The sequence below is a fragment of the Mesoplodon mirus genome (assembly GCF_964341445.2).
Source record: "Mesoplodon mirus genome assembly, chromosome: 14".
Lineage (NCBI taxonomy): Eukaryota > Metazoa > Chordata > Mammalia > Artiodactyla > Ziphiidae > Mesoplodon > Mesoplodon mirus.
Window position 1 is genome coordinate 75,645,771 of NC_138990.1, and position 25,684 is coordinate 75,671,454.

General features: G+C 37.0%; 1 protein-coding gene across 7 annotated transcripts in view; it reads right to left on the bottom strand.

Moving 5' to 3' along the window:
* The window catches only part of PUS10 (pseudouridine synthase 10), a 66,404-nt gene that overhangs the window by 16,844 nt on the left and 23,876 nt on the right, over window positions 1-25,684 (bottom strand). For all 7 annotated transcript variants that reach the window (XM_082643324.1, XM_082643325.1, XM_082643321.1 and 4 more), the window contains 7 exons: window positions 12,573-12,607; window positions 9,108-9,219; window positions 6,851-6,912; window positions 6,508-6,553; window positions 4,396-4,460; window positions 2,793-2,878; window positions 1,696-1,821 (listed from right to left, as the gene is read on the bottom strand). In XM_082643324.1, the coding sequence (XP_082499450.1) occupies window positions 1,696-1,821; window positions 2,793-2,878; window positions 4,396-4,460; window positions 6,508-6,553; window positions 6,851-6,912; window positions 9,108-9,219; window positions 12,573-12,607 (532 nt within the window). The remainder of the gene's footprint in view (window positions 1-1,695; window positions 1,822-2,792; window positions 2,879-4,395; window positions 4,461-6,507; window positions 6,554-6,850; window positions 6,913-9,107; window positions 9,220-12,572; window positions 12,608-25,684) is intronic.

Below are 25,684 nucleotides of genomic sequence, written 5' to 3' on the forward strand. Positions count from 1 at the left end.
GGAGCCAGTTAGCACAGAGACCCAGAGGTCTGCTTTTTCTCAAGCGGCTCTTAATAAATTTCCTCAGCACACAATTACAGATGCTAAACACACAGTTTGCTTTATTTTCAGTTTGGGGAAATTTTTATTCCCTCCTCAAATGGAAAATGACAACAAATCACCTTCATGAAAGCTTGCAAGGGGGAAACAGATAGCTATTTCAGAGCCCCCCAACAGCCCTCTTGGTAATGGAGGCTTCCTTGGGACCCAAATAATCAGAACTAAATCTTGAATCTTCTTACAGAAAGGGAATAAGGTAGCCCCCCAAAAAGAGTTTGAAGGATACTTTTCATGCTAACGCTTTATTTTCACTTCTTCGTAACTTGGATAAGTCTTATGAGATAACCAGTGTGTAAATATTAAATTAAGTAGGTAAAAGCTCGTGGCAATAGCCCTCTACAGCTAAGATTTTGAAAAATATAAGGTTGCTAGGTTAGTTTCTTCTCCATTCAGTAAACAATTCTTAAAGGCCCTTTTTAAAAAGGCCCACCTACCTGATAGGCAACAAATTATAAGAGGGATATGGTTTTTGAAGTGTTTCTCTTTCCTCTTAACAAGCAGAGAGCTGGAAGGGATAGCCACGTCTCATTTTGGTCACCTGCTCGCCATTCCTAAAGCAGGCTTGTCTTAAGGTTTGTCAGAGAAAAAGATGGATGTCTCGGTCTATCTGGTCCTTCAAAAAGGGTGTTCTCGGACTTCCCTGATGGAGCAGTGGTTAAGACTCCATGCTCCCAATGCAGGGCCTCAGGTTCAATACCTGGTCAGGGAATTAGATCCCACATGCATGCCGCAACTAAGAGTTCACGTGCCACAACTAAGGAGACTGCCTGACACGACTGAGGAGCCCATATGCTGCAACTAAGACCCGCCATAACCAAATAAATAAATAAATAAATTTCTTTTTAAAAAAAAATGTGTTCTAATTATGCTAGGAGACCCACTCCAAAGAGTATGATATACTTATTCATTGTCTACAGTTTCTCCTGATGTACAACATGGTTTCTTGTGATTGAAATCTTAGTCCCTTTCCTCTAGTCTAATCCTAGGTGAAATCACAAGGTTTTTTACTCCTTTGACCTGATAGCCCTATTGAGCAAAGAAAGCATATGCCTGACAGGATCTGACTCACCCCACAAACCTGGGCTCATTAATACTTAGGAAATTAAAACAACACAACTACTATTAAGTCTTTGTAAAATGGTAGCTAGTGATCTATTTTCTCTAGGCTTGAACTTTATTCTAGGACACTTTAGCCATTAACATGGAAGCTGGGCATTTGCCAGTGATTATTCTTGAACAAGCACTGGATGTGGAAGCTGTATTTTAATTACCTCATATTCCCCAAAAGAGGCAGAGGCTCAAGGTGTCCCAAGGTCAGAGCTTAAGTGCATTCATTTAAAGTAGTTTCAATTGTTTTGAATTTGCCCAGGAAAAAGCGTAATCTTGAGAGAGGAGAGAAATCCTAGGGCACCTTGGCTCAAATCCAGCCCAGGGCAGAGGAGCTCAGGACACGGCGGTCCCTGTTCGCAGGAAGCTGCCAGCCAAGGGGCCCAGACTTGGTGGTGGTTTACAAAATATAGACATCTTTCCTGCCACCTCCAAGAAGTCTATTCATGAATGACAATGTAACTAAAATATGAATATTATAACACTTACTCTCTGCTTTGAACACTGTCAAAAGATGGTCTGAAATTAATTCTTCCACTGAAGAGTCCAGCTTCCTTTCTCCATCAATTATCCAAGGAGTTTGTGGTAGATTCCTGGAGTATTTATTATATCTCCCTGCCAAAGAAATATAAAGGTTACCTGGATGGAATGGTATGCTTAACACAATAGGATAAAAAGGAAAGCAACAGCTATTTATTGAGTGCCAGTATCCTAGGTGCTATGATATAAAACAAGGCTTAGCCTTCAACTAACTTACAATCTAATTTGGAGAGTCAACACATACACATAATTAAATGAAAAAATTTAAGGTAGCAATAGAAGAGATGGCTAAAGACACGGTATGAATCATCAAATGAGTTCTAAAGGAATGCTCAATATACTTATTAATTTTTTTGGCTGACTGAACAAGTTACAATATTATGGAACACACTATGAATCACTTAAAAAAAGAGCAACTACTGTTTTTATGCCTGGTTAATAATACTCTCAGTGTAATAGTCATTGGTGATCATGTATTCCAAAGAATTCAAACACAGGAAATTTTGAAGTTTTTGTAGGCAAAAAAAAAAACAAAAAAAAAAACCCCTAACAGAATATGACTCACTGTTTATGAAAAAAGCTACGCCAAGGAAGGTAGCTTCTATTACCCCAGGGCAGGGTATTATAGTCAAGACTAAAGAACAATTTCATTTCAGCTATTACTATGAAACAGCTGTAGCTTTCAAAACAAAAACTTTTTTTCAGGATTGATTTCATGTTATAAAACATCCTCTCCCTTCTCCTGACCAGTTTCAGGTCTGTACATACCCATATTTTTACCTGGCCATCTCTGATGAAAACTATTAAAACCTGGGAAGTATCATTTCCCTTCAACATGGCATTTTAAATAACAAATCTCCTGAGTGACCCTTAAGAATGCCTACAGAACCTACAATAAACTTGGTTATCAGCTCTAGTTCTCAAAAGAGTTAACTAATCAGAAATTAATAACAACAGTAAGAAGGAAACAGAGGAGGAGTTAGTTGAGTTTTTCAGAAAGGAGAGAAAATTGACAATGTAAGTATATCCTGGACTAAATATTTTACCAGCCACAAAAACAGCACCATGAGCACATTCAATTTCAACAACACTGCATACAGCCTTTGGTGAGTTTGGAGGACAAGGAAACTGCCTGCAAAACAAAATAAATTTTACAGCTACTATTTTCCAGACATGATATTGAACCACATAACTAAGATGAATCAGCACTGTCTGAGTTACACAGAGCCTGAGTCTCTCAAGGACTAAGCCTCTCCCTAATTTTAAGTTTTGGAACCATAAGGGTCTCTTAGGCCTCTGGAGTACCACTTTTAATACATGAGAGTGGCACTAAGTAAATAAGGGCTCGCTAGTAACATTCATGCTCAGGAGGCCTCATGTTCCCAAATGACAGTTTCCAAAATCAACCTGGAGATTTGGGGGAAAAAAAATCCATCTATATGTAGTGGAAACCTCTCCAGGTTCATTTTGCTATCCATGAACACTTGCTGCTGGCTGACAAGGTCCTCAGTCATTTGGGTAAAGCTGGTGTGCAGTCAGAGACTGGCCCCATGAGCATGTCCCACCTGTGGGGAGGGTACTCCAACATTTTTCTCTCTTTTTCCTCTTCATTTCAACTATGACCTTGGGAATCAGACCACAGAGCCAGAAAAAGTGGAATATGGCAGACTCTATCCTTTAGCTAAGAAACTTCAATCCAGCTGAGGACAGACCAGAAAGAGCAATGTATGGCTTTATTCTCTGTCCACCATCTGAGAAATTCCAGAGCCATGGAATGGAATCTACCTGTAAATGACTAGATGTGCACTTAATCCAAAATGCTTGTCTTAAAGTTTTCATTCCGTTTCCCAAGATGTCTTAACAAAGAAAGCACTTAGAAACTCAGGAACTATTGCTTGTGGAGAGTAACTGTCTTTACTTCCTAAAGTTTAATAGGGAATTCCCTGGCACTCCAGTGGTTAGGACTCTGTGCTTCAACTGCAAGGGGCGCAGGTTCAATCCCTGTTCGGGGAACTAAGATCCCACAAGCCATGCAGCATGGCCAAAAAAAAAAATTTTTTTTTAATAAAAATATTTCCATTCTGAGACTCATGTTTAGTCAGTAAAATATATGAAACATTCCTCATAACTTCTTCTGGAAGGGTAACTATGATAATATTTTATTAAATAAAATGAACACACTGAGAATTAAATCTAAGATTTACTGTAGTTCAGTATATTTTAACAAGAAAGGAAACTCAGGGGCCCTTTTCTCCCTCTTTTGAAGACGTACAATAACAGGAAATCCAGGATAAAGGATGTAATGGGGCCAGTCGTAGGCTAGAGAATCAGGAAACCTGGCTCTACGTCCACTCTCTACTGCCCAGTTGAAATCTTAGGCAAGTCAACTCCCTCTTTGGACCTCAATATCCTCCTCTAAAAGATAAAGAAGTTGGACATGATTCATAAATTCAAATATTAATTTGACATTTACGAACACCACTACATGCCAGATACTGAGCCAGGGATTGGGGATATAATAAAGATTAAGACACAATCCTGTTCCCTAAAATATATCCAGTCTTGTTTTTGAGATAATCCAGATTATTTCTAACATTCCCTTTATTCTAAAATTCCACGATTATTTCTTGTTTCTATAATTCTACTTACTTGCGGAAATCCTCTTCTTTAATCTTATTCAAAGCTTTCATAACTGCCATTCTAGTGAATACTGACTATATAGGGTAAAATGAAAAGAAAAGACATTTATCACCTATATAAGTGACTCATCATTCAACTCATCAGAGTTGAAACAAAGAACACAGTTGGAGAAATTATATCATTTTAAACCATACTTAAAAGGGAGAAATATTTACTAACTTCAAGAAAATAAATGAAGCACAAGTGTTCATACTGTCAGTTCTGTGATTGGTAGACCCTATAACCCTTCTCTTCAATCTAGTCTATGTCTCTAATACCAGGTGGATCTAGCAGAATGTCTTCTTCACTGCACTCTCCCATTCCCCTCAAAATGTGGTATTCCTCAAATACAAAAATGATGACATTGCAGGAAATGTGCTTTGAATATTTTTTCCTAGACCTCAAAAGAAGTTTAGGCTGACCCATCTATCTTTTCTTCCCTACATCCCTTCAGGGGCCATGGTATATAGTTTAGGAGTTGGCTGCCAGGGTAAGGGGTAAAACAGAGCCAACCAGCCTGACTTGGCATCTAGCAATTCAATATCACTCACCAACCTCTGAGAAAGTAAATGAATCCACTATACTGAATAAAAGGGCATCTACAAATGTCCCACTCTGGGTTTTTTAAAATAAGAAAAGCCAAACCTCGTGGTAGATATACTAGAACTAATTAGTGCATATATTTGTGGTCACTGTGATAAATCACAATTATTTCTTCTGTTATGAGAAATTATACTTGACTGAAAAGAAGAATAATGTAGGTATCTAAATAGTTTATCATCAAAGAAATGATTTTCTAAACCATATTCTGGGGAACCCTAAGGTGTCGTAGGGTTAGAATTAAAAATTAAGTACCTGTTTGTTAAGATATGAAATCTTAGGCCTGAAAGAATCTCAGAAGGTCATTCAAATTATTCCCAGCCATAAGGCAGGAAAACTACATTTAAGACTATACAACACCTACTGGCCAAATGGCGTGGTGTCCATGATCATTTGACAAAAACTTCCTTACTCTATTATTTGACGCTGGTACTTATATACTTCCTCAAAGATAACAAAAAATAAAACTAGATCTTTAATATAAATATGGCTTACAGCTCATTTGGGCAGAGCTTCCCAATTGGTATGGCAAAGCACACCACTGGGCTACAGTTGTGCCCAGATCCCTCTAGTTCACAAGGGCTGAGGGGCAGGGCCTGGAACAATGAGAACCCCCAGGCCTATTACTTACAACTTAGAGCAACTTCATCTGTTAACCTCAGGGTGCTGGCCAAACATGGCAATGTTCTAGGTATACCATGATGTAAGAAAAGGAGGCAAGCAGTGTTTTAGGCTTCCTGCATTTCTGATTATTTCCACACAGGGCATTTGGCAAATGTTACAAACTCCCCAACCCTCCCTTCCCACCCCAGGCAAGAGGAAAGACCAAAAGATGTATCTTTGGCAATAAATAACAACCACAACAGCAAAATTGATGTCGGTAAAACTAGGAATGCCTGAGTCTACACAAAACCAGCTAAGTAACTGGGGTGTGAAAGCTTGCCAATATCGTGCCATGCTATTCTATCCTGGCATAATAGAAACTAAAAGTACATGCTAACTAATTTTTCTCATTAACATGAAGACCAGCTCACATCAGACAGTAAAGGAGAGTTTAAATAAAATACCTTTTGGCAAATGTAGCCTGAAATAGGCTCTATTAATTCAGGACTGTTCTAAATAAAATAATTTACTTTGGATTATATTTTCAAAATACCGATTTCTAGAAAATAAATATTAGACAAAAGTTTGGAATGGTGATGATACTCAACAGGTATTTTCCCAGATGACATAATCTTGGGGAAACAATCCAGACACTGACACAAGCATGAGAACATTTGTGTGTTACGACTTCTCAGCCAAAGGCAAAGGTGTTGAGAATTGAAAAAATGGAAATAAATGTAGCAAATGGAAATATTTAAAGACTGATTCTTAGTATAATAGATTGCCAACATTTCTAATGCATATCCTTTTTGTTGTTAATTTGAATATTCAGCTCAGACAAAACTCACTAAAGAGTAAGAAGCAGGAATCCTTCCTTACCTGTTTGTTTTTGGCTGGCTTGAAACAATCTGGGCATGTCGCACGTCTAAGTAAAATTCAAGGTAATATAAAAGATTAATGAGTTTATTTTGGGGAGGATAAAATTCAAATATATTTTATACAACATGGCTGCTAAATTCAGGATATCAGAAGCAGACAAAATGAATCCCTATATGAGCTGCATTGGTTTGCCTAGACCCTTATGTCAGACAGCTCACAACCTACTAAGACATGACAAGTTCTAACAGGCTCATTAGAAAGAAGAGCAATACTATTTTCATGAAAATCAAAAAAATATTAACAATGTTGCACAATTGGCATTGTTGTTTACATTGTAACTTACAGGAAGTGGCAATCCTCAACTGTTTCTGGGTGAGCAAAGACCACACTCACTTCAAACAAGCTCTAAAAATTATAAAGACAGTTTAAAGATGAGCAAAAGGAAACTAACATCTAACAACTTATGAATGGAAACAGAAATTAACTCTCAAAGATTGGCTCAGAAAAAGAGTGACAAGGAAAACTGGAAATACTACTGTTTTCAAATCAGCTTGTTCACAGGGCAGCTGTAAAGGAAATCGTCTTTTTTTTTTTTTTAACTTCTAAAACTCAATCATCAGTGATCCTACAAAAAACAACTTTAAAACAAAATTTAAAATAGATTTGTATGATTTTTTGTATATGTATACATTTTTGTACAAGTATATTTTTTCTACATGTATATATTTTGTATAAGGTTATACAAAATTCCACACTGAGAAAAATATATAAATGTACAATTAGGTATGAAGATGAATGAGAATTCAGGGAATTGGAAAGGGATAACTGAAAGAAATGAAGAATTACTCCTCTCAGTACTATGATTAGAATTATTAGCAAAGCAAATAGCACTTTATGCACATGCTTAAAAACTCTGTATGAGGCTTGTTTTAAGTGCTCAAACTTCTTAATGGATTTAACTTTTAAAAGCAAGATCTTAATTTTTTGTTTTATTAAAAAAGTGATCATAATAAATTATAAAATAATCAAACAGGATGGGTTTTCAATCCCATTCCACTGAGGTAGAACCAGTAACAGTTTGGCATGTTTCCTTCTAGCCATTTTTATGAATATAAACATAAATGTATATACTTCTTTGTATATTAAACAGACTTGGAAAATTGCTTAATTCAATTAATACTGCATCATGAACATCTTTTCCACTCTAGGGACTGTCGGACGTTTAAGTTTTAGTTACGTTTTTCTGTTTTTAAAAAATGCCACAATGAACATCCTTGTACACAAAAAAGCACAAGTTCATACTCTATATACATTTACCTCCATGGAGATTATACAAAATTCCACACTGAGAAAAATATATAAATATCATACCATATAACAATTTTTCCTTTTTTATTGAGTTCTATATTTACTGATTGCATCGGATCGTCAGCAGGCTTATTAGCGACTCTATAATCACAATAGTGAATAGCTAAATTTTTGCTCTAGTCTAATCTACAAAATAAAATTAAAATTACAACACATTCCTTTTACTCAAGAAAACTTCATTCATCCTGAATCCATTAGAACATTACCGCATCTTTTGTTTTCTATTTTCTGTTCTCACTGATTCAACGTGTAAAATTCTGTGCTTCAAACTGAAATTTGAGGTTAAAATATTTTGCATCAATGACTTCTCTAATTTCCAAAGTACTTTCATCACCTCATTTCCTCTTCATACTATCTGTGAAGTGGTTTTATTCTCTATTCTCTTAGTATTCAGTTTAAAGGACAGAGCTTACTCTTACTAACAGAGGGAAACAGAGCTATATAACTCAGAACAAGGAAAAATTTTTAATTACTTAGCTTTGAAAGATGGTTTTGTGACTTTACTTGAATAGGGGTGTGTCTGATATTCAGGGAATTTCCTTCATGCAAAATGATGAAGCAATGGGGCCATACTATTAAAGTCTAATTTAAGAGGAGCTGGGAATATGTCCTGTTTCCATGTCTGGAAACCTATTGAACTCTTCCCTAAAATTCAATCCATTTCAAAGGCTGAGGCAAGGTCTGCCTTGGAATAGGGGAGATGGTAAGTGTTCTGGTTTCAAAGGCAGTCTGCTTAAAATTAAACAGAGGGACCTGAGATACGAACAAGGTGGGATAGGTTGAGCCCATGCTCACTGTAGTTGAATAGGGTCTGTCTGCATATTTGAAAACAAAATTAGCCGCAGATAACCAAAATTAAATAGTCTAGAGTTGACTCCATACTAGTTCATAGTTATTTATGTTTAGCTTTGTATCAGTAAATCTGTCTATCTAATTAAACTATAAGTATACTAAAGGCAAAGATTCACTTCTAACCTTTTAAGGTCAATTAGGATACACTGCACCTGTTATAAGTGTGTTGGATCACAAAGAAATCTTTAAAAAAAAAAAGAAAGAAAGAAAAACTTTAACCTCAATTTAAGACTGTTAGAAATTAACATTTTAAAAGTTCAAAAATCCTTCATTGGATTATTGAAAGAGAAGATTCTTTTGGATAACCAAAACTCTGCCATATAATGAAGTAAAACTAGTAAAACCACAGAATAAAATTAACAATGCTGATGACCCAATACCTTTCCATCAATGGGAACACCCAGTTCCTCTGAAAACAGGGGGTGAGTTATCCATTTGTAGGCTTCTTTTAGCTGAACTGTATCATTTCTTTCCAGCGACAGACTCTGCTTTCTGAATAACATAAAAATTAATTCACTGACATGAAAAGCTTCATTTTTATGAAAGCAAGAATTTATGTGATTATTAAAAAGTATGTATTATTGAGTGCCTACTATGTCCCAGGCACTATTCTACACATTAGATAGAAAGCAGAGACCAAAGCAGACAAAAATTCCTCAGTTCATGGACCTATATTCTAGTAGAATCAAGAAACTGCTTTTTTTTTAATGGCATATAAGACAGTTTTTGAAGCTTCAAAGACAAAAGCATACAAATGAGGTTTTTCTGAGATACAATTGCCAGATTCCAGGATTTATACATCAGAAGATGGAAAGGTGGAATAGAGAGGATTATTTATTGCTTAGAAACTACAAACTGTGTATTACAATAATCTCAGACCAAAAATGTTTGTATCTACTCTCTTCCTGATAATGGAGGCTTACTTTTGGGAAATTGATGTAAAAGCTGTACTTCTCTTTACTGGTGAAGAACAAGTATTAAATCCTAAAGTATCAGTGTTCTAGAATGCTTATCAATTTAACAACATATAAATATCTCAATAAATATTTTACATTACCCCCAAATCTACTCATGAGCCAATAAATAGGTTTGGGGAAGTCCCAATTATGAGTTCTAGCTTTTAGTTTGTAACCTAAAATGAGATAGAAAGGAACTGAAGCAAAAGGAAAGAAAAACATGGTATGGTAATATTTAAACAGTCCTACTCTGCAATATCACTATTAAACAGGCTGTATCATTCAAATAATTAAAACTTCAAATCAGTCTTATAGCTATTTACAGGACTGCTTTTAACAAAAGAGGTGTTTAGGCCAACTTGTGAATCATTTCTTTCAATGTCCTATTTTCACTATTAGAAAGGACAATATAGTCAATACCCATTGTAATTTAATTCCTCAAGACCAAAAGACACTACGAACTACAGGTAGAAAACAAAAAATAATTTAGCTAATGGCTAAACTTAATTGATCTAAATACACACACACACACACACACACACACACACATAAAGACCACTGTCCCTCTAAAAATGCAAATTAAGAAATAGTTGATCTACCCATTCTTATCCAGCTGAGAATAACTGGTTAAACAGAATGCTTTCATATGCTTTGGGATTGTGGTCTAACAATGAAATACTCTGATAAGCCCTACATCTGACAAAAAAATTAAGTTACTTCTTTACACTTAAGAAATTATTCAAACACTGAGCGTTTTAGCTTCATAAACCGTTCCTAGTTCTCTGACTATCAGAAACATTTTAGAAATTTTCAGACTATCTTGATATTATATCAACAGTTTAACTAATGATATTTGCATAAAATAGCATCGCAGTTGAAAAGTAAATAATTAAGGGATGACCATATATTTTAAAGAATAAAAAGGTGAAACAGAAAACACAAGAATGGAAAACCCTTTAAAAATTGTTTAGACTCTAGAGAGTACAAAGGATTGTAGCCAAAGCCAATCCTAAAAATGGATTAAAACATTACTCATTATATATTTAAGAAAACTGATACTTTAAGTCCCTCATGTCTTTGAAAAACATTTAAAGCACGTTAATCCAGTTTAAAAACTTCAACTACAGGTATTTCTTCCTTCCAGATTAAAGAGCTATAAGAAAGGGTTAAGAGACATTTTGGAAACCTTAACCTCACATTTAAGGCAAAAATACAATACTTAAAACTCCAAATTTTCAATCCTGCAAGTTGAACGTGGCTAATAGCTTTTCTAATATAATTTAGGGTGAATGTTTTCACAAAGGTCCTTAGCTTATGGCTGATGGTCCTTTAGAGGAATCAGTAGTCATTAAGGTAAATTCAGTACCAATTTAATACTTAGTAACTGCATTTCCCTCTTTCCTCTGTTAGATAACTAATGATGAGGATATCAATTAGGATCACTTTTGCTATAGATACAACAGGATAACCATTCTAAAGCAAACATGAACCAAAATATCCAAAACATTTTTTCCTAAATTCCTTGAATCAATTCTTTAACGGCAATTCCTCCACAACCTTTTGATATTAGAATGAACTAGGGACACTGAGAGAAAAGACTACTATTCTATATTTTTTTCTGTTCTAGTATCCCTATATTGATCAGGATCTTTTGGAAGAACTAAGCTTAGTTTAAAATACTTCAATAAGAAATAACAACAGCAAGCAAGGTAGATGGAAACTGGAAACATTTAAAATATAGCATGCTCTGACTTGACTATGCTAACAAATTTCTCAAACATAGGACCAAATTTTATTATGCCAGAATAACAAGCATTTGAGACTAACTTAACATAACTGAACAGAACCCCCAAACCTTTAATAAATATGTGGTTATTACCCTTTTAAAAATGCAGATGTGAAATACAACATACACAAAAAAGCCAAATCAACTAATTTTCTATAAAACACCAAGTATGAGATTCTGATACAGAAATTTATACTTCTCTCTGTGGTTTTCTTTCCAGAGTACACAGGAAACTCCAGTAGTCACATGGTCCTTTTCATACTGGTATAAAATTTTTAATTTCAAAATCCAGAAAGCTCTGGGAAATTAAAGATTTTTTCCTTAACTCAGTTGGCAACCAAACTCTGACTTGAACATGTGAGGCTATTTATTTAGACTTTGTTTATCAAATTTATTGTGACTATTCATATATTTCACTGCAGAAATATTAATGTTTGATTATATAGTACTACCCCAGACCCTGGAGGAGATGGGTATATTTTATATGGTATTTATACTGCATTACATTTCCAAAGTCTAAAAAATTCTAAATTTCAAAACACATTTGGCACCAAGGGTTTCAGATAAAGGATTGTGGACCTATGTTTTCTATGTCTTATCTATGTACACTTTGAAATACAACAAAAACTAAGATGGGTAGCTGGATAAATTGATAGGTATATAATAAAGCAAATAAAGAAAAATAGCAATAAGTATAGAATCTAGGTGGGTATATGGGTGTTCACTGTTGTTCTGCCTTAACTAGGACTTTACTATGTATCTTTTATAGCATAATTAGTTTTATAATTTAGTTTCTAAGATTAGTATAAAATGTGTTCCTTTAAAATAAGTTGCCAAACTACATGCATTTACATTCATGATAAATCTACCAAAAAAAAAAAAAATGAGTCTGCTTTAATAGACTACTAATATGCTGTGCAAATAAACCAATTAAACAAGGTTAACACCTTAAATATATACAATAAAAATTTCCTCTTTGTGCCAATTTCTCTAGCAGCTAGTGAACTCCCTCTAAAAAAAGAGATAGTAGTAGTAAAAGTACTTTAAGAATCAGGTAGCTTATATTTAAAGGGTAGTAAAAATTCCCTACCTAAATTACTTACCCCATTTCCTGTTTTACCAGCAACCATGCAGCATGCTGTAGGCAATTTAGTCACACCCAGAAAGAAAAGGGAAAAAATGTTCATTGAAATTTGGTTCCAATATCATTAGTGAACTGCCTAAGTAATTTGCTAATCAAACTCTCCTTTTTAGGAGAGGAGTTAGTGTTCAGAAATTCGGCAATGACCTCAATCTCATTTAAAATCAGAAGTGAGGTAAGATGCCACTTTGTAGTGCTGGCTTGCTGTGGCCTACGAATTCAACAGTGGTATCCCCCTCCTCCCCACAGATTTCTATTTCTCATTAATGAGTTACAAGTGTTTTTTAATATGGGTAGCTTACATTTTTTAAAAAAAAATCTTACTATTTCATAGGGGAAAGCTCAAAGTGATTGAGGAGTACATACTATGTCCCCAAAGAAGGCCTCAGTTTTTTGTTTTTGTTTTTGTTTTTTTGTTTTTTTGTTTTTTTTTTTCCGTACGCGGGCCTCTCACTGTTGTGGTCTCTCCCGTTGCGGAGCACAGGCTCCGGACGCGCAGGCTCAGCGGCCATGGCCCACGGGCCCAGCCGCTCCGCGGCATATGGGATCCTCCCAGACCGGGGCACGAACCCGTATCCCCTGCATCGGCAGGCGGACTCTCAACCACTGCGCCACCAGGGAGGCCCTGTTTTTGTTTTTTTAATAGAGCTAACATTTTTAACGCTAATTAATGATATCCACATGTAAGTGTTTAGGAGTAAAATGTGCTAATGTCTATAACTCACTTTGAAATACAACAAAAACTAAGATGGGTAGCTGGATAAATTGATAGGTATATAATAAAGCAAATAAAGAAAAATAGCAATAAGTATAGAATCTAGGTGGGTATATGGGTGTTCACTGTACAATTCTTTCAACTTTAATATAGTTTTGAAAATTCTCATAATTAAATGCTAGGGAGAATGTTCTGGGAAGGATTAATAAAAAACTGAAAAAGTTGCTAAAATGAAAACAATAACATTCACAGTCATGGTCGTTATGAGGATTAAGTGAAATTCATATAAAATGCTTTGCATGGTAAGTGTGTGACACTAAGATTTCTCAGTTTGCCATTAGACTCCCATAGCTTTCACCTTAAAGAAAGGTAATACATGGCCTGCCTCGTATATACAGCATTCTGTGAACATGACAGAAGCATACATGTGTAAGTCAATAAAATGCCATAAGTAGTCTCTGCTTCTACATGTCACAAAAATGGCCAGTCACATCCACTTCAAGACCTGGAGAAAGAGAGGGACAGAGAGAGCAAGACAGAGAGAGAGAGACAGGGAGACAAAGACAAAGAGAAAGAGAGAGACAGAGAGAGACAGAGAGACAGAGAGAGAGAGAGAGACAGCTTTTGTTGTGCATATGTAGAACCCTGTCCTTTTAAATTTCAAGTGGCTGGTGGGGCACCAGAGACTGCTAAAGACTTAGGATCATTTGGAAACATTAGGTGCATTACTTTGTTCAGACATGAGCCAAGCAGAATAAATTAATCACTAGCTAGGTAAGAACTAGAACTGTTCCCAATGCCTAAATGTCTCATCAGTACCTTCCGATCTGTTAGTTTTGTTTACTTTGCTAGCTCAAACTAATACCTTTATAGCGCTGCAAGACCCCTTCCTTCTTGCCTTCCATTTACTCAAGCCCTCTCTGAAAGTGCATGGGCATGGTGTAATACACAAATTATGAGTTGTCAGAAGACCTGGCTTTAGGCTTTACCAGATTTCTGGCACTCAGTTTCCTAATGCATAAAGTAAGAGAGTTAGACTAAGATGATTGTAATTTAAATTTTTCTGGATGGCTAAAGGTCATCATTAATGGACATTACTTAGTATACTGTTTTGTAACAGGGGCTATTAAGGCTTATAGGACTTTGAGATCATAGAAAAAAAATAATAATAATAAAATAGGGCTTCCCTGGTGGCTCACTGGTTGCGAGTCCGCCTGCCGATGCAGGGGACGCGGGTTCGTGCCCCGGTCCGGGAAGATCCCACATGCCGCGGAGCGGCTGGGCCCGTGAGCCATGGCCGCTGAGCTTGCGCATCCGGAGCCTGTGCTCCACAACGGGAGAGGCCACAGCAGTGAGAAGCCCGCGTACCGCAAAAAAATAAAAATAAAAAATAAAATAAAATAAAATAAATAAATCGACTAAGGTTGAAACCTTGTATTCAATGTTACCCCACCTTCCTTCAGCCTCCATACTTTATTTAACAGATCAATAAATACTTGTTTCCTCATCTGTAAAGGGATATTAATACTCCCCTTGCAGAGATATTATAAGGATTTAATGAAATTATGTATGTAAAGAACCAAGTAAGATTCCTGGCATGTACTTAATAAATGGTAACTATTACTGTCATTTTTGAATTAAAACCTTATCTGTATTTCACAAGTAATAAAATTATTATCCCTTTAAAGACTTAAAAGGCTGGATCCCTTTCCCTCACGTCCCAAACTGCTCTGCTATAAGTAGTTCTGGAACCTCCCTCATCAATGAATCCCTCATGGGTATCTGAGCTATAGAGAACTATCTGTCCTTTTTTTAAGGGAACTCAGACTCTTCTGCCCTTTTATATTGACCTTTTTCTCTCCTCTTTTGAGGCAAACTCTGTTCCCTATGGTCACTTCCAGATGATGCCATCAAGTCTGTAATCTACCTGCCATTTTCTGATTATAAAGTAGGGTAGAACTGGAGGTTGCCAAGGGAAACCAGATTACCATGTGTGACATGTAAAATTAAATCAAATGTCTTCAGTACCTGAGATTTGTTAAAGGGTTTTTCCTTCCTAATCCTTTGCAGGCTCCCTGCTTAAGCATGCCAGCAGGTTGGACTGAACTAATCACACAGCAGGGGCTGGAAACCTGAATCCCAAAGTCAGTGTTGCTCAATTATTCAATTTTTATCACACGCTAATAATGCCTTGGACCTGCTTCTGCTGAGAAAAAAGAAGTACATTTCCCCCTTTCAGTCACCAAGATAATTTTAAGAAATGTTCTATTCCTTAGTGGAAAAAATTCATTCTCTAGAGTAAGCAATTTAATTCTTCCTCTGCAACAGAACCAAATGGCATTAAAGTTATCAAGTTTAATCAAATTTGATACCAAAGGCAGCATGTCACCTCCTGAAAATTCAGAAACCACAGAATTTAATCCTGGGCTCAGCTTTGCTAAATGGGGCAGTTGAATAACGTGCTTGCTAAAAGTGCTTGTGCACTCTGGCCATACACAGACATACAGACACACACACACAAGCATATACCTGTATACACATATCATGGAAACTCTATGCCTGGGAATGGATTCTTTTTTTTTTTTTTTTGGCTGTGTTGGGTCTTTGTTGCTGTGCGCGGGCTTTCTCTAGTTGTGGCGAGCAGGGGCTACTCTATGTTGCAGTGCACGGGCTTCTTGTTGCGGTGGCTTCTCTTGTTGCAGAGCATAGGCTCTAGGCGTGTGGGCTTCAGTAATTGCAGCAAGCAGGTTCGGTAGTTGTGGCCCGCAGGCCCTAGAGCATGCGGGCTTCAACAGTTTTGGTGCATGGGCTCAGTAGTTGTGGCTTCCGGGCTCTAGAGTGCAGGCTCAGTAGTTGCAGCACAGGGGCTTAGGTGCTCTGCAGCATGTGGGATCTTCCTGGACCAGGGATCGAACCTGTGATCCCTGCATTGGCAGGTGTATTCTTAACCACTGCGCCACCAGCAAAGTCCAGGGAATGGCTTTCAGAACTCATAGAGTTCTGAGCTGGGGGTGCATCCAGCACCAAACTATGAGAGTGGGTTACAGTAAGGCCAGGGATTGAGGCTGATTCAAGCAGAGGTGGAAGGAAGGAAGAACAGAGAGAGAAGGGGAGGAATTAAAAATGGCATGTTGTCACATATGGATCAATGGAACAGAATAGAGAGCCCAGAAATAAACCCACACACCTATCGTCAATTAATCTTCAACAAAGGAGACAAGAATATAAAATGGGAAAAAGACAGTCTCTTCAGCAAGTGGTGCTGGGAAAGTTGGACAGCTGCATGTAAATAAATGAAGTTAGAACACACCCTCACACCATGCACAAAAATAAACTCAAAATGGCTTAAAGACTTAAACATAAGACATGACACCACAGAACTCCTAGAAGAGAGCATAGGCAAAACATTTTCTAATCGTACCAATATTTTCTTAGGTCAGTCTCCCAAGGCAATAGAAACAAAAACAAAAATAAACAAATGGGACCTAATCAAACTTACAAGCTTTTGCACAGCAAAGGAAACCATAAAAAGAATGAAAAGACCACCTACAGAATGGGAGAAATTATTTGCAAATTATGCGACCGACAAGGGCTTAACCTCCCAAATATAAAAACAGCTCATACGACTCAACAACAAAAAAGCAAACAACCCAATTGAAAAATGGGCAGAAGTCCTTAATAGACATTTCTCCAAAGAAGACGTATGGATGGCCAATAGGCACATGAAAAGATGCTCAACGTCACTAATTATTAGAGAAATGCAAATCAAAACTACAATGAGGTACCACCTCACACCAGTCAGAATGGCCATCATTAAAAAGTCTACAAATAACAAATGCTGTAGAGGGTGTGGAGAAGAGGGAACCCTCATACACTGTTGGTGGGAATGTAAGTTGTACTGCTGGAGAACAGTAGGGAGGTTCTTTAGAAAACTAAAATTAGAATTACCATATGATTCAGCAATCCCCTCCTGGGCACATACCCAGAAAAAACTATAATTCAAAAAGGTACATGCACCCCTATGTTCATTAGCAGCACTGTTCACAATAGCCAAAACATGGAAACAACCTAAATGTCCATCGACAGATGAATGGATAAAGAAGCTTTGGTACATATATACAATGGAATACTACTCAGTCATAAAAAAGAATGAAATAATGCCATTTGCAGCAACATGGATGCAAGTAATTATCACACTAAGTGAAGTAAGTCAGAAAAAGAAAGACAAATGCCATATGATATCACTTACATGTGGAAACTAAAATATGGCACAAATGAACCTATCTACAGAACAGAAACAGACTCACTGACATAGAGATCAGACTTGTGGTTGCCGAGGGAGAGGGATGGACTGGGAGTCTGGGGTTGGTAGATGCAAACTATTACATTTAGAATGGATAAACACCAAGGTCCTACTGTATAGCACAGGCAACTATATCCAATCTCCTGGGATAAACCATCATGGAAAAGAATATAGAAAATCATGTCTATGCATGTAAAACTGAGTCACTGTGGTGCACAGCAGAGATTGGCACAGCACTGTGAATCAACTACACTTCAATAAAAAGAAAAAAAGGCACGTTGGGGAACTACAATTCAGTAAAGTTGGAGCTTGGGGTATGTATGTGTGTACATAAATGTGAGTAGGGGTTCAATGACTAGAGATGAAACTGGAAAGGTCAGCAGATTTTGACTGCCAAGCTAGGGCATGAAACCAAAGATTGAAACCATAACATGAAGTGCCACGTTATGTGTATACAAATTCCCATGGCAGCACATTTGATCTTCTATAATTGATCAAGTCACAATATAACCATCATCTTCACACTATCGTTTTTCTTATGCGGTAGCTTAAGAGAAAAATAAAGTATTTCTTGTACAAAAATATTTCTTTATTATACATGGGAAAATACAGTGTGAAACAGGCATATGTTCAGAAAAATGTCAGAATGACTGTAAAAAAAAACAATCCACTTTTCTCATATTTGTTGCCTATCTGGCCCTTACAGACACCTGAGTCTGTAATTCCTGACAGAGGGAAACAAACACTAGACTAAAAGTTAGGCTCTAAATATTGTGTGAGCACTTTGCAAGGTGGCTTATCTCTCTGAGTCTTGGTTTCTCAACTATAAGATAAAGGGGCTCAACACTTCATTATTTGGGGGGTACCTCCTATGTGGTGATATCTTTACTGAGAAAACAGACCTGAAAGACTAGTTTCTGCCCATAAGGGAACTCGTGAACTAGGAGAGAATAAAGGTAAGTAAAATGATAATAAAACCACAATAGTGATTAATAATATTAATACAAATAAAAATACAGAATGGTGGGGGCTGTGACAAGGACATATTCTGAGTGGACACTTAGGGCATCCTCAGCTCAGCCTTGGCATTAGAGTTATCAAGAAGTGACACCTAATCTGAGCTCTGAAGAATCAGGGATTGAGAATTAACTGGGTGAAGAGCGGGGAAAGTCATTCCAAACAGAGGAAACTGTTGTGCAAAGGTCACGGAGCATCAGGAAGTTTCTGGGAACTAAAGGTTAGTGGTCCCTACAGAGCTGGGGATGTGTGGCTGCAAAGTGCAAAGGAGGAAGCAGGACTAAGATCATAGAACTAGTGTACCCATGCTAAGAGGTTTAGATTTTTACACTTAAGGCAATATGGTGCCACAGAAGGATTTTAAGCAGTGGAGTAGCATGGTCACATTCGTCATCAGGAATGCTCACTCTGGTTGCAGTGGGAATGAGAGGAAGAAGATGGGAACTAAGGGAAATGAAGATGTTTGGTAAACGAAAGCAGTAATTCAAGTAAGAAATAACACATATGGCAGTGGTGGTAGGAATGGAGAGGAGGGGGCAGCTCTAAGAGGCAATAAAGACACAGGCCAGCGGGACTTGGTGATCGACAGTGGTGTTGGGGTTTCTAAATTACCACTAATGCCCTTAAAACTCTGAAGTCTTTTGAATCCTACACATCTCTTGGACTCATTTATAATTACAAGGGTAATGCAAATATAGACGTGCACCAACAGGGAAATGACAATAGTTGTGTGGGCAGCTAGAAGTACTATCCCCTGCTCTTTCTTCTTCTCCCAACACACGCACACACACACACACACACACATACACACACACACACACTCTTATGTATTTTTCTTGCATACAAATAGTCAGTTGGGAACTAGGCTCGATAATGATGTTAGTAACAATAGAAACTCTTATTCCCTCTTCCCACCCAGCAAAACTGCCTAAGGTTTCCTTCTCCTCCTCCCCACCCTGCAGTCTGCAACACTTTGAACATCTGCCTGCTCCTCACCTTGGGTCAGGTTTGGTGTCAGGCGTGGTGGCAGAAAGAGAGGTAGCGAGAATATACTCCTAGAACCCCTCTAGACTTCCACTTAGCTACCCCCATTACCCCAGAATCTCGGATGTCAGACCTGTGATGTAAAACTAACACACTGAGTCTGGATGTCTCTTTTGATAAATAAATGTTCTGTTAGCCATATTTAAAAACCCACCCCAATCCTCTCCACAGGGTTGAGAAAAAAAGAAAATGAAGCCAGACATAAGACCTTCTCACTCCAGCTTTTCCTACCACTGTTGGCAATAAAAAGCTTTAGATAGCATTAAAAAGGTTGAACATGTTATTTTTGACAGGCAAGAGGAGAAAAGCAAGGACAAAGCAGCAAAGACAGACTGAGTTTGCAGAGCCGAATTACGTACAGCTCTGCTGACCCAGTTCCCAAGAGGATTCCTATTTCTAGTTTGTGAGTTTGAAGAAGGAGAATTTCTATTTCATTTTCCAATAGTCTAGATGCTGATGTTTGCCTACCTCTGAAGGACTTGAGTGGAAATAATCACAAGAGAAAATTCTATGGGGGTGGGAAGATGGGGTAGGAGTGCAGGTGGAGAGAAGGAACAGAAAAGACATAACAGCTGCAATGAATGAAAGGCTCTGGGACAGACATAAATAAAGACAGATATGGTTCAGTCTTGTCCTTCAGTGTCATATACTAATGAGGAGATAACCTGGCAGCTGAATTTCAGGTAATTCTAGAGCTCAAAACATCAGTGAAACAGAGACATCTCAACAAATATCCGTTAGCAACTGGGTGTGGCTGAGAGTGCAAACGTGTTTCCTTCTAGAATTTGGTTTTAGAGAACTAGCATCCTCACTGAAATACTGGTTAATGTGAAGTGAATGTGCAGATTGAAGAGGCTTCAATGTATCAACTAGCTCAACGTCAATCGTCATAAATACAATTTTACTGCAAAACAACTAACAAGAGAAACAGCGTTTAAAGTAAATTTTAAGTTTTGGAATACCAAGGAGACAAACTAATTGTTAGTTGCTGAGAACCTACTAATTGTTGAAAAAGGTCTCTTCAATAAATAACTCAAGAACTCTAAAAAGAGAATTATTTAAAAATTATTCGAAATTATCACAGAAAAATTACAAGACTGGAATCATTCCATGTGTTGAACTTGATTTGCACTAAATGTATTCTTAGGGATAAGGATTTATTTATTGCATTTTTAAAAATTAATTTTTAGATATTACTTTTTAAATATACTAAAAGAATATTATAAAATAATCAGACTTCTGGCTTCAAGATGGTGGAAAAAAGCCCTTTCTGCTCACATCTCTGGAAAATCATTGCAAAATCAGGAGAATGAGAAACAGAAAAAGAAACTCCATCTACAATGAAACAAGAAAATACTCATCATCCCAACTCTTGATAGGTGACAGAAAGGGAATGCAGGAGTAGAAAGTAGCAGAGTCCAGGAAGCTGATCCCTCAGTCTCAGCAAAGGGAGATGCTTGCTCCTCCAAGCCCTGCAAAGCTGAGGACCAGAGACCTAAGACAACAGAGGGTGAAACATGGGCTGAAAAGAAGAGGAATAGCAAAAGACAAAAGACAGAAAGCCTAAGTTTGCACAAGCCTCTTAGATAGCCTCATCCACCAGAGGGCAGACAGCAGAAGCAACAAGAACTACAAGTCTTCAGCCTGTGGAACAAAATCCACATTCACAGAAAGATAGACAAGATGAAAAGGCAGAGGGCTATGTACCAAATGAAGGAACAAGATAAAACCCCAGAAAAACAACTAAATGAAGTGGAGATAGGCAACCTTCCAGAAAAAGAATTCAGAATAATGATAGTGAAGATGATCCAGGACCTTGGAAAAAGAATGGAGGCAAAGATCAAGAAGAGGCAAGAAATGTTTAACAAAGGCCTAGAAGAATTAAAGAACAAACAGAGATGAACAATACAACAGCTGAAATGAAAACTATACTAGAAGGAATCAATAGCAGAATAACGGAGGCAGAAGAACGGATAAATGACCTGAAAGACAGAATGGTGGAATTCACTGCCGCGGAACAGAAGAAAAAAAAAAAGAATGAAAAGAAATGAAGACAGCCTTAGAGACCTCTGGGACAACATTAAACACAACAACATTCGCATTATAGGGGTCCCAGAAGGAGAAGAGAGAGAGAAAGGACCCGAGAAAATATTTGAAGAGATTATAGTCGAAAAATTCCTTAACATGGGAAAGGAAATAGCCACCCAAGTCCAGGAAGTGCAGAGAGTACCATACAGGATAAACCCAAGGAGAAACACGCCAAGACACATAGTAATCAAATTGGCAAAAATTAAAGACAAAGAAAAATTATTGAAAGCAACAAGGGAAATACGACAAATAGCATACAAGGGAACTCCCATAAGGTTAACAGCTGATTTCTCAGCAGAAACTCTACAAGCCAGAAGGGAGTGGCATGACATATTTAAAGTGATGAAAGGGAAGAACCTACAACCAAGATTACTCTACCCAGCAAGGATCTCATTCAGATTCGATGGAGAAACCAAAAGCTTTACAGACAAGCAAAAGCTAAGAGAATTCAGCACCACCAAACCAGCTCTACAACAAATGCTAAAGGAACTTCTCTAAGTGGGAAACCCAAGAGAAGAAAAGGACCTACAAAGACAAAAACAAAACAATTAAGAAAATGGTCATAGGAACATACATATTGATAATTACCTTAAACGTGGACAGATTGAGTGCTCCAACCAAAAGACACAGGCTTGCCGAATGGATACAAAAACAAGACCCATCTATATGCTGTCTACAAAAGACCCACTTCAGACCTAGGGACACATACAGACTGAAAGTGAGGGGATGAAAAAAGATATTCCATGCAAATGGAAATCAAAAGAAAGCTGGAGTAGCAACACTCATATCAGATAAAATAGACTTTAAAATAAAGAATGCTACAAGAGACAAGGAAGGACACTACATAATGATCAAGGGATCAGTCCAATAAGAAGATATAAAAATTATAAATATATATGCACCCAACGTAGGAGCACCTCAGTACATAAGGCAACTGATAAAAGCTCTAAAAGAGGAAATCGACAGTAACACAATAATAGTGGGGGACTTTAACACCTCACTTACACCAATGGACAGATCATCCACAATGAAAATAAATAAGGAAACAGAAGCTTTAAATGACACAACAGACCGGATAGATTTAATAGATATTTATAGGACATTCCATCTAAAAACAGCAGATTACACTTTCTTCTATAGTGCGCATGGAACATTCTCCAGGATAGATCACATCTTGGGTCACAAATCAAGCCTCAGTAAATTTAAGAAAATTGAAATCATATCAAGCATCTTTTCTGACCACAATGCTAAGAGATTAGAAATCAATTACTGGGAAAAAAATGTAAAAAACACAAACACATGGAGGCTAAACAATACGTTACTAAATAACCAAGAGATCACTGAAGAAATCAAAGAGGAAATCAAAAAATACCTAGAGACAAATGACAATAAAAACTCGACAATCCAAAACCTATGGGATACAGCAAAAGCAGTTCTAAGAGGGAAGTTTATAGCTATACAAGCCTACCTCAAGAAACAAAAAAATCTCAAATAGACAATCTAACCTTACACCTAAAAGAACTAGAGAAAGAAAAACAAAACCCCAAGTTAGCAGAAGGAAAGAAATCATAAAGATCAGAGCAAAAATAAATGAAAAAGAAACAAAGAAAACAATAGCAAAGATCAATAAAACTAAAAGCTAGTTCTTTGAGAAGATAAACAAAATTGATAAACCATTAACCAGACTCATCAAGAAAAAGAGGGAGATGACTCAAATCAATAAAATTAGAAAAGAAAAAGGAGAAGTCACAACAGACACCACAGAAATACAAAGCATCCTAAGAGACTACTACAAGCAACTCTATGCCAATAAAATGGACAATCTGGAAGAAATGGACAAATTTTTAGGAAGCTATAACCTTCCAAGACTGAACCAGGAAGAAATAGAAAATATGAATGGACCAATCACAAGTAATGAAATTGAAACTGTGATTAAAAATCTTCCAACAAACAAAAGTCCAGGACCAGATGGCTTCACAGGTGAATTCTATCAAACATTTAGAGAAGAGCTAACACCCATCCTTTTCAAACTCTTCCAAATATTTGCAGAGGAAGGAACACTCCCAAACTCATTCTATGAGGCCACCACCACGCTGATACCAAAACCAGACAAAGATACCACAAAAAAAGAAAATTACAGACCAATATCACTGACGAATATAGATGCAAAAATCCTCAACAAAATACTAGGAAACAGAATCCATCAACACATTAAAAGGATCATACACCATGATCAAGTGGGATTTATCCCAGGGATGCAAGGATTCTTCAATATATGCAAATCAATCAATGCGATACACCATATTAACAAATTGAAGAAGAAAAACCATATGATCATCTCAATAGATGCAGAAAAAGCTTTTGACAAAATTCAACACTCATTTATGATAAAAACTCTCCAGAAAGTGGGCATAGAGGGAACCTACCTCAACATAATAAAGGCCATATACAACAAACAAACAGCAAACATCATTCTCAATGGTGAAAAACTGAAAGCATTTCCTCTAAGATCAGGAACAAGACAAGGATGTCCACTCTCACCACTATTATTCAACATAGTTTTGGAAGTCCTAGCCACAGCAGTCAGAGAAGAAGAAGAAAGAAAAGGAATACAAATTGGAAAAGAAGAAGTAAAACTGTCACTGTTTGCAGATGACGTGATACTATACATAGAGAATCCTAAAGATGTCATCAGGAAACTACTAGAGCTAATAAATGAATCTGGTAAAGTTGCAGGATACAAAATTAATGCACAGAAATCTCTTGCATTCCTATACACTAATGATGAAAAATCTGAAAGAGAAATTAAGGAAACACTCCCATTTACCATTGCAACAAAAAGAATAAAATACCTAGGAATAAACCTATCTAGGGAGACAAAAGACCTGTATGCAGAAAACTATAAGACACTGATGAAAGAAATTAAAGATGATACAAATAGATGGAGAGATATCCCATGTTCTTGGATTAAAAGAATCAATACTGTGAAAATGACTATACTACCCAAAGCAACCTACAGATTCAATGCAATCCCTACCAAATTACCAATGGCATTTTTTACAGAACTAGAACAAAACATCTTAAAATTTGTATGGAGACACAAAAGACCCTGAATAGCCAAAGCAGTCTTGAGGGAAAAAAACGGAGCTGGAGGAATCAGACTCCCTGACTTCATACTATACTACAAAGCTATAGTAATCAAGACAATATGGTACTGGCACAAAAACAGAAATATAGATCAACGGAACAAAATCGAAGGCCCAGAGATAAACCCACACACCTATGGTCAACTAATCTATGACAAAGGAGGCAAGGATATACAATGGAGAAAAGACAGTCTCTTCAATAAGTGGTGCTGGGAAAACTGGACAGCTACATGTAAAAGAATGAAATTAGAACACTCCCTAACACCGTACACAAAAATAAACTCAAAATGGAGTTTAATGTAAATGTAAGACTGGACACTATAAAAATCGTAGAGGAAAACATAGGAAGAACACTCTTTGACATAAATCACAGCAAGATCTTTTTTGATCCACCTCCTAGAGTAATGGAAATAAAAAGAAAAATAAACAAATGGAACCTAATGAAACTTAAAAGCTTTTGCACAGCAAAGGAAACCATAAACAAGATGAAAAGACAACCCTCAGAATGGGAGAAAATATTTGCAAACGAATCGACGGACAAAGGATTAATCTCCAAAATATATAAACAGCTCATGCAGCTCAATATTAAAAAAACAAACAACCCAACCAAAAAATGGGCAGAAGACCTAAATAGACATTTCTCCAAAGAAGACATACAGATGGCCAAGAAGCACATGATAGCTCTCAACATCACTAATTATTAGAGAAATGCAAATCAAAACTACAATGAGGTATCACCTCAGACCAGTTAGAATGGGCAT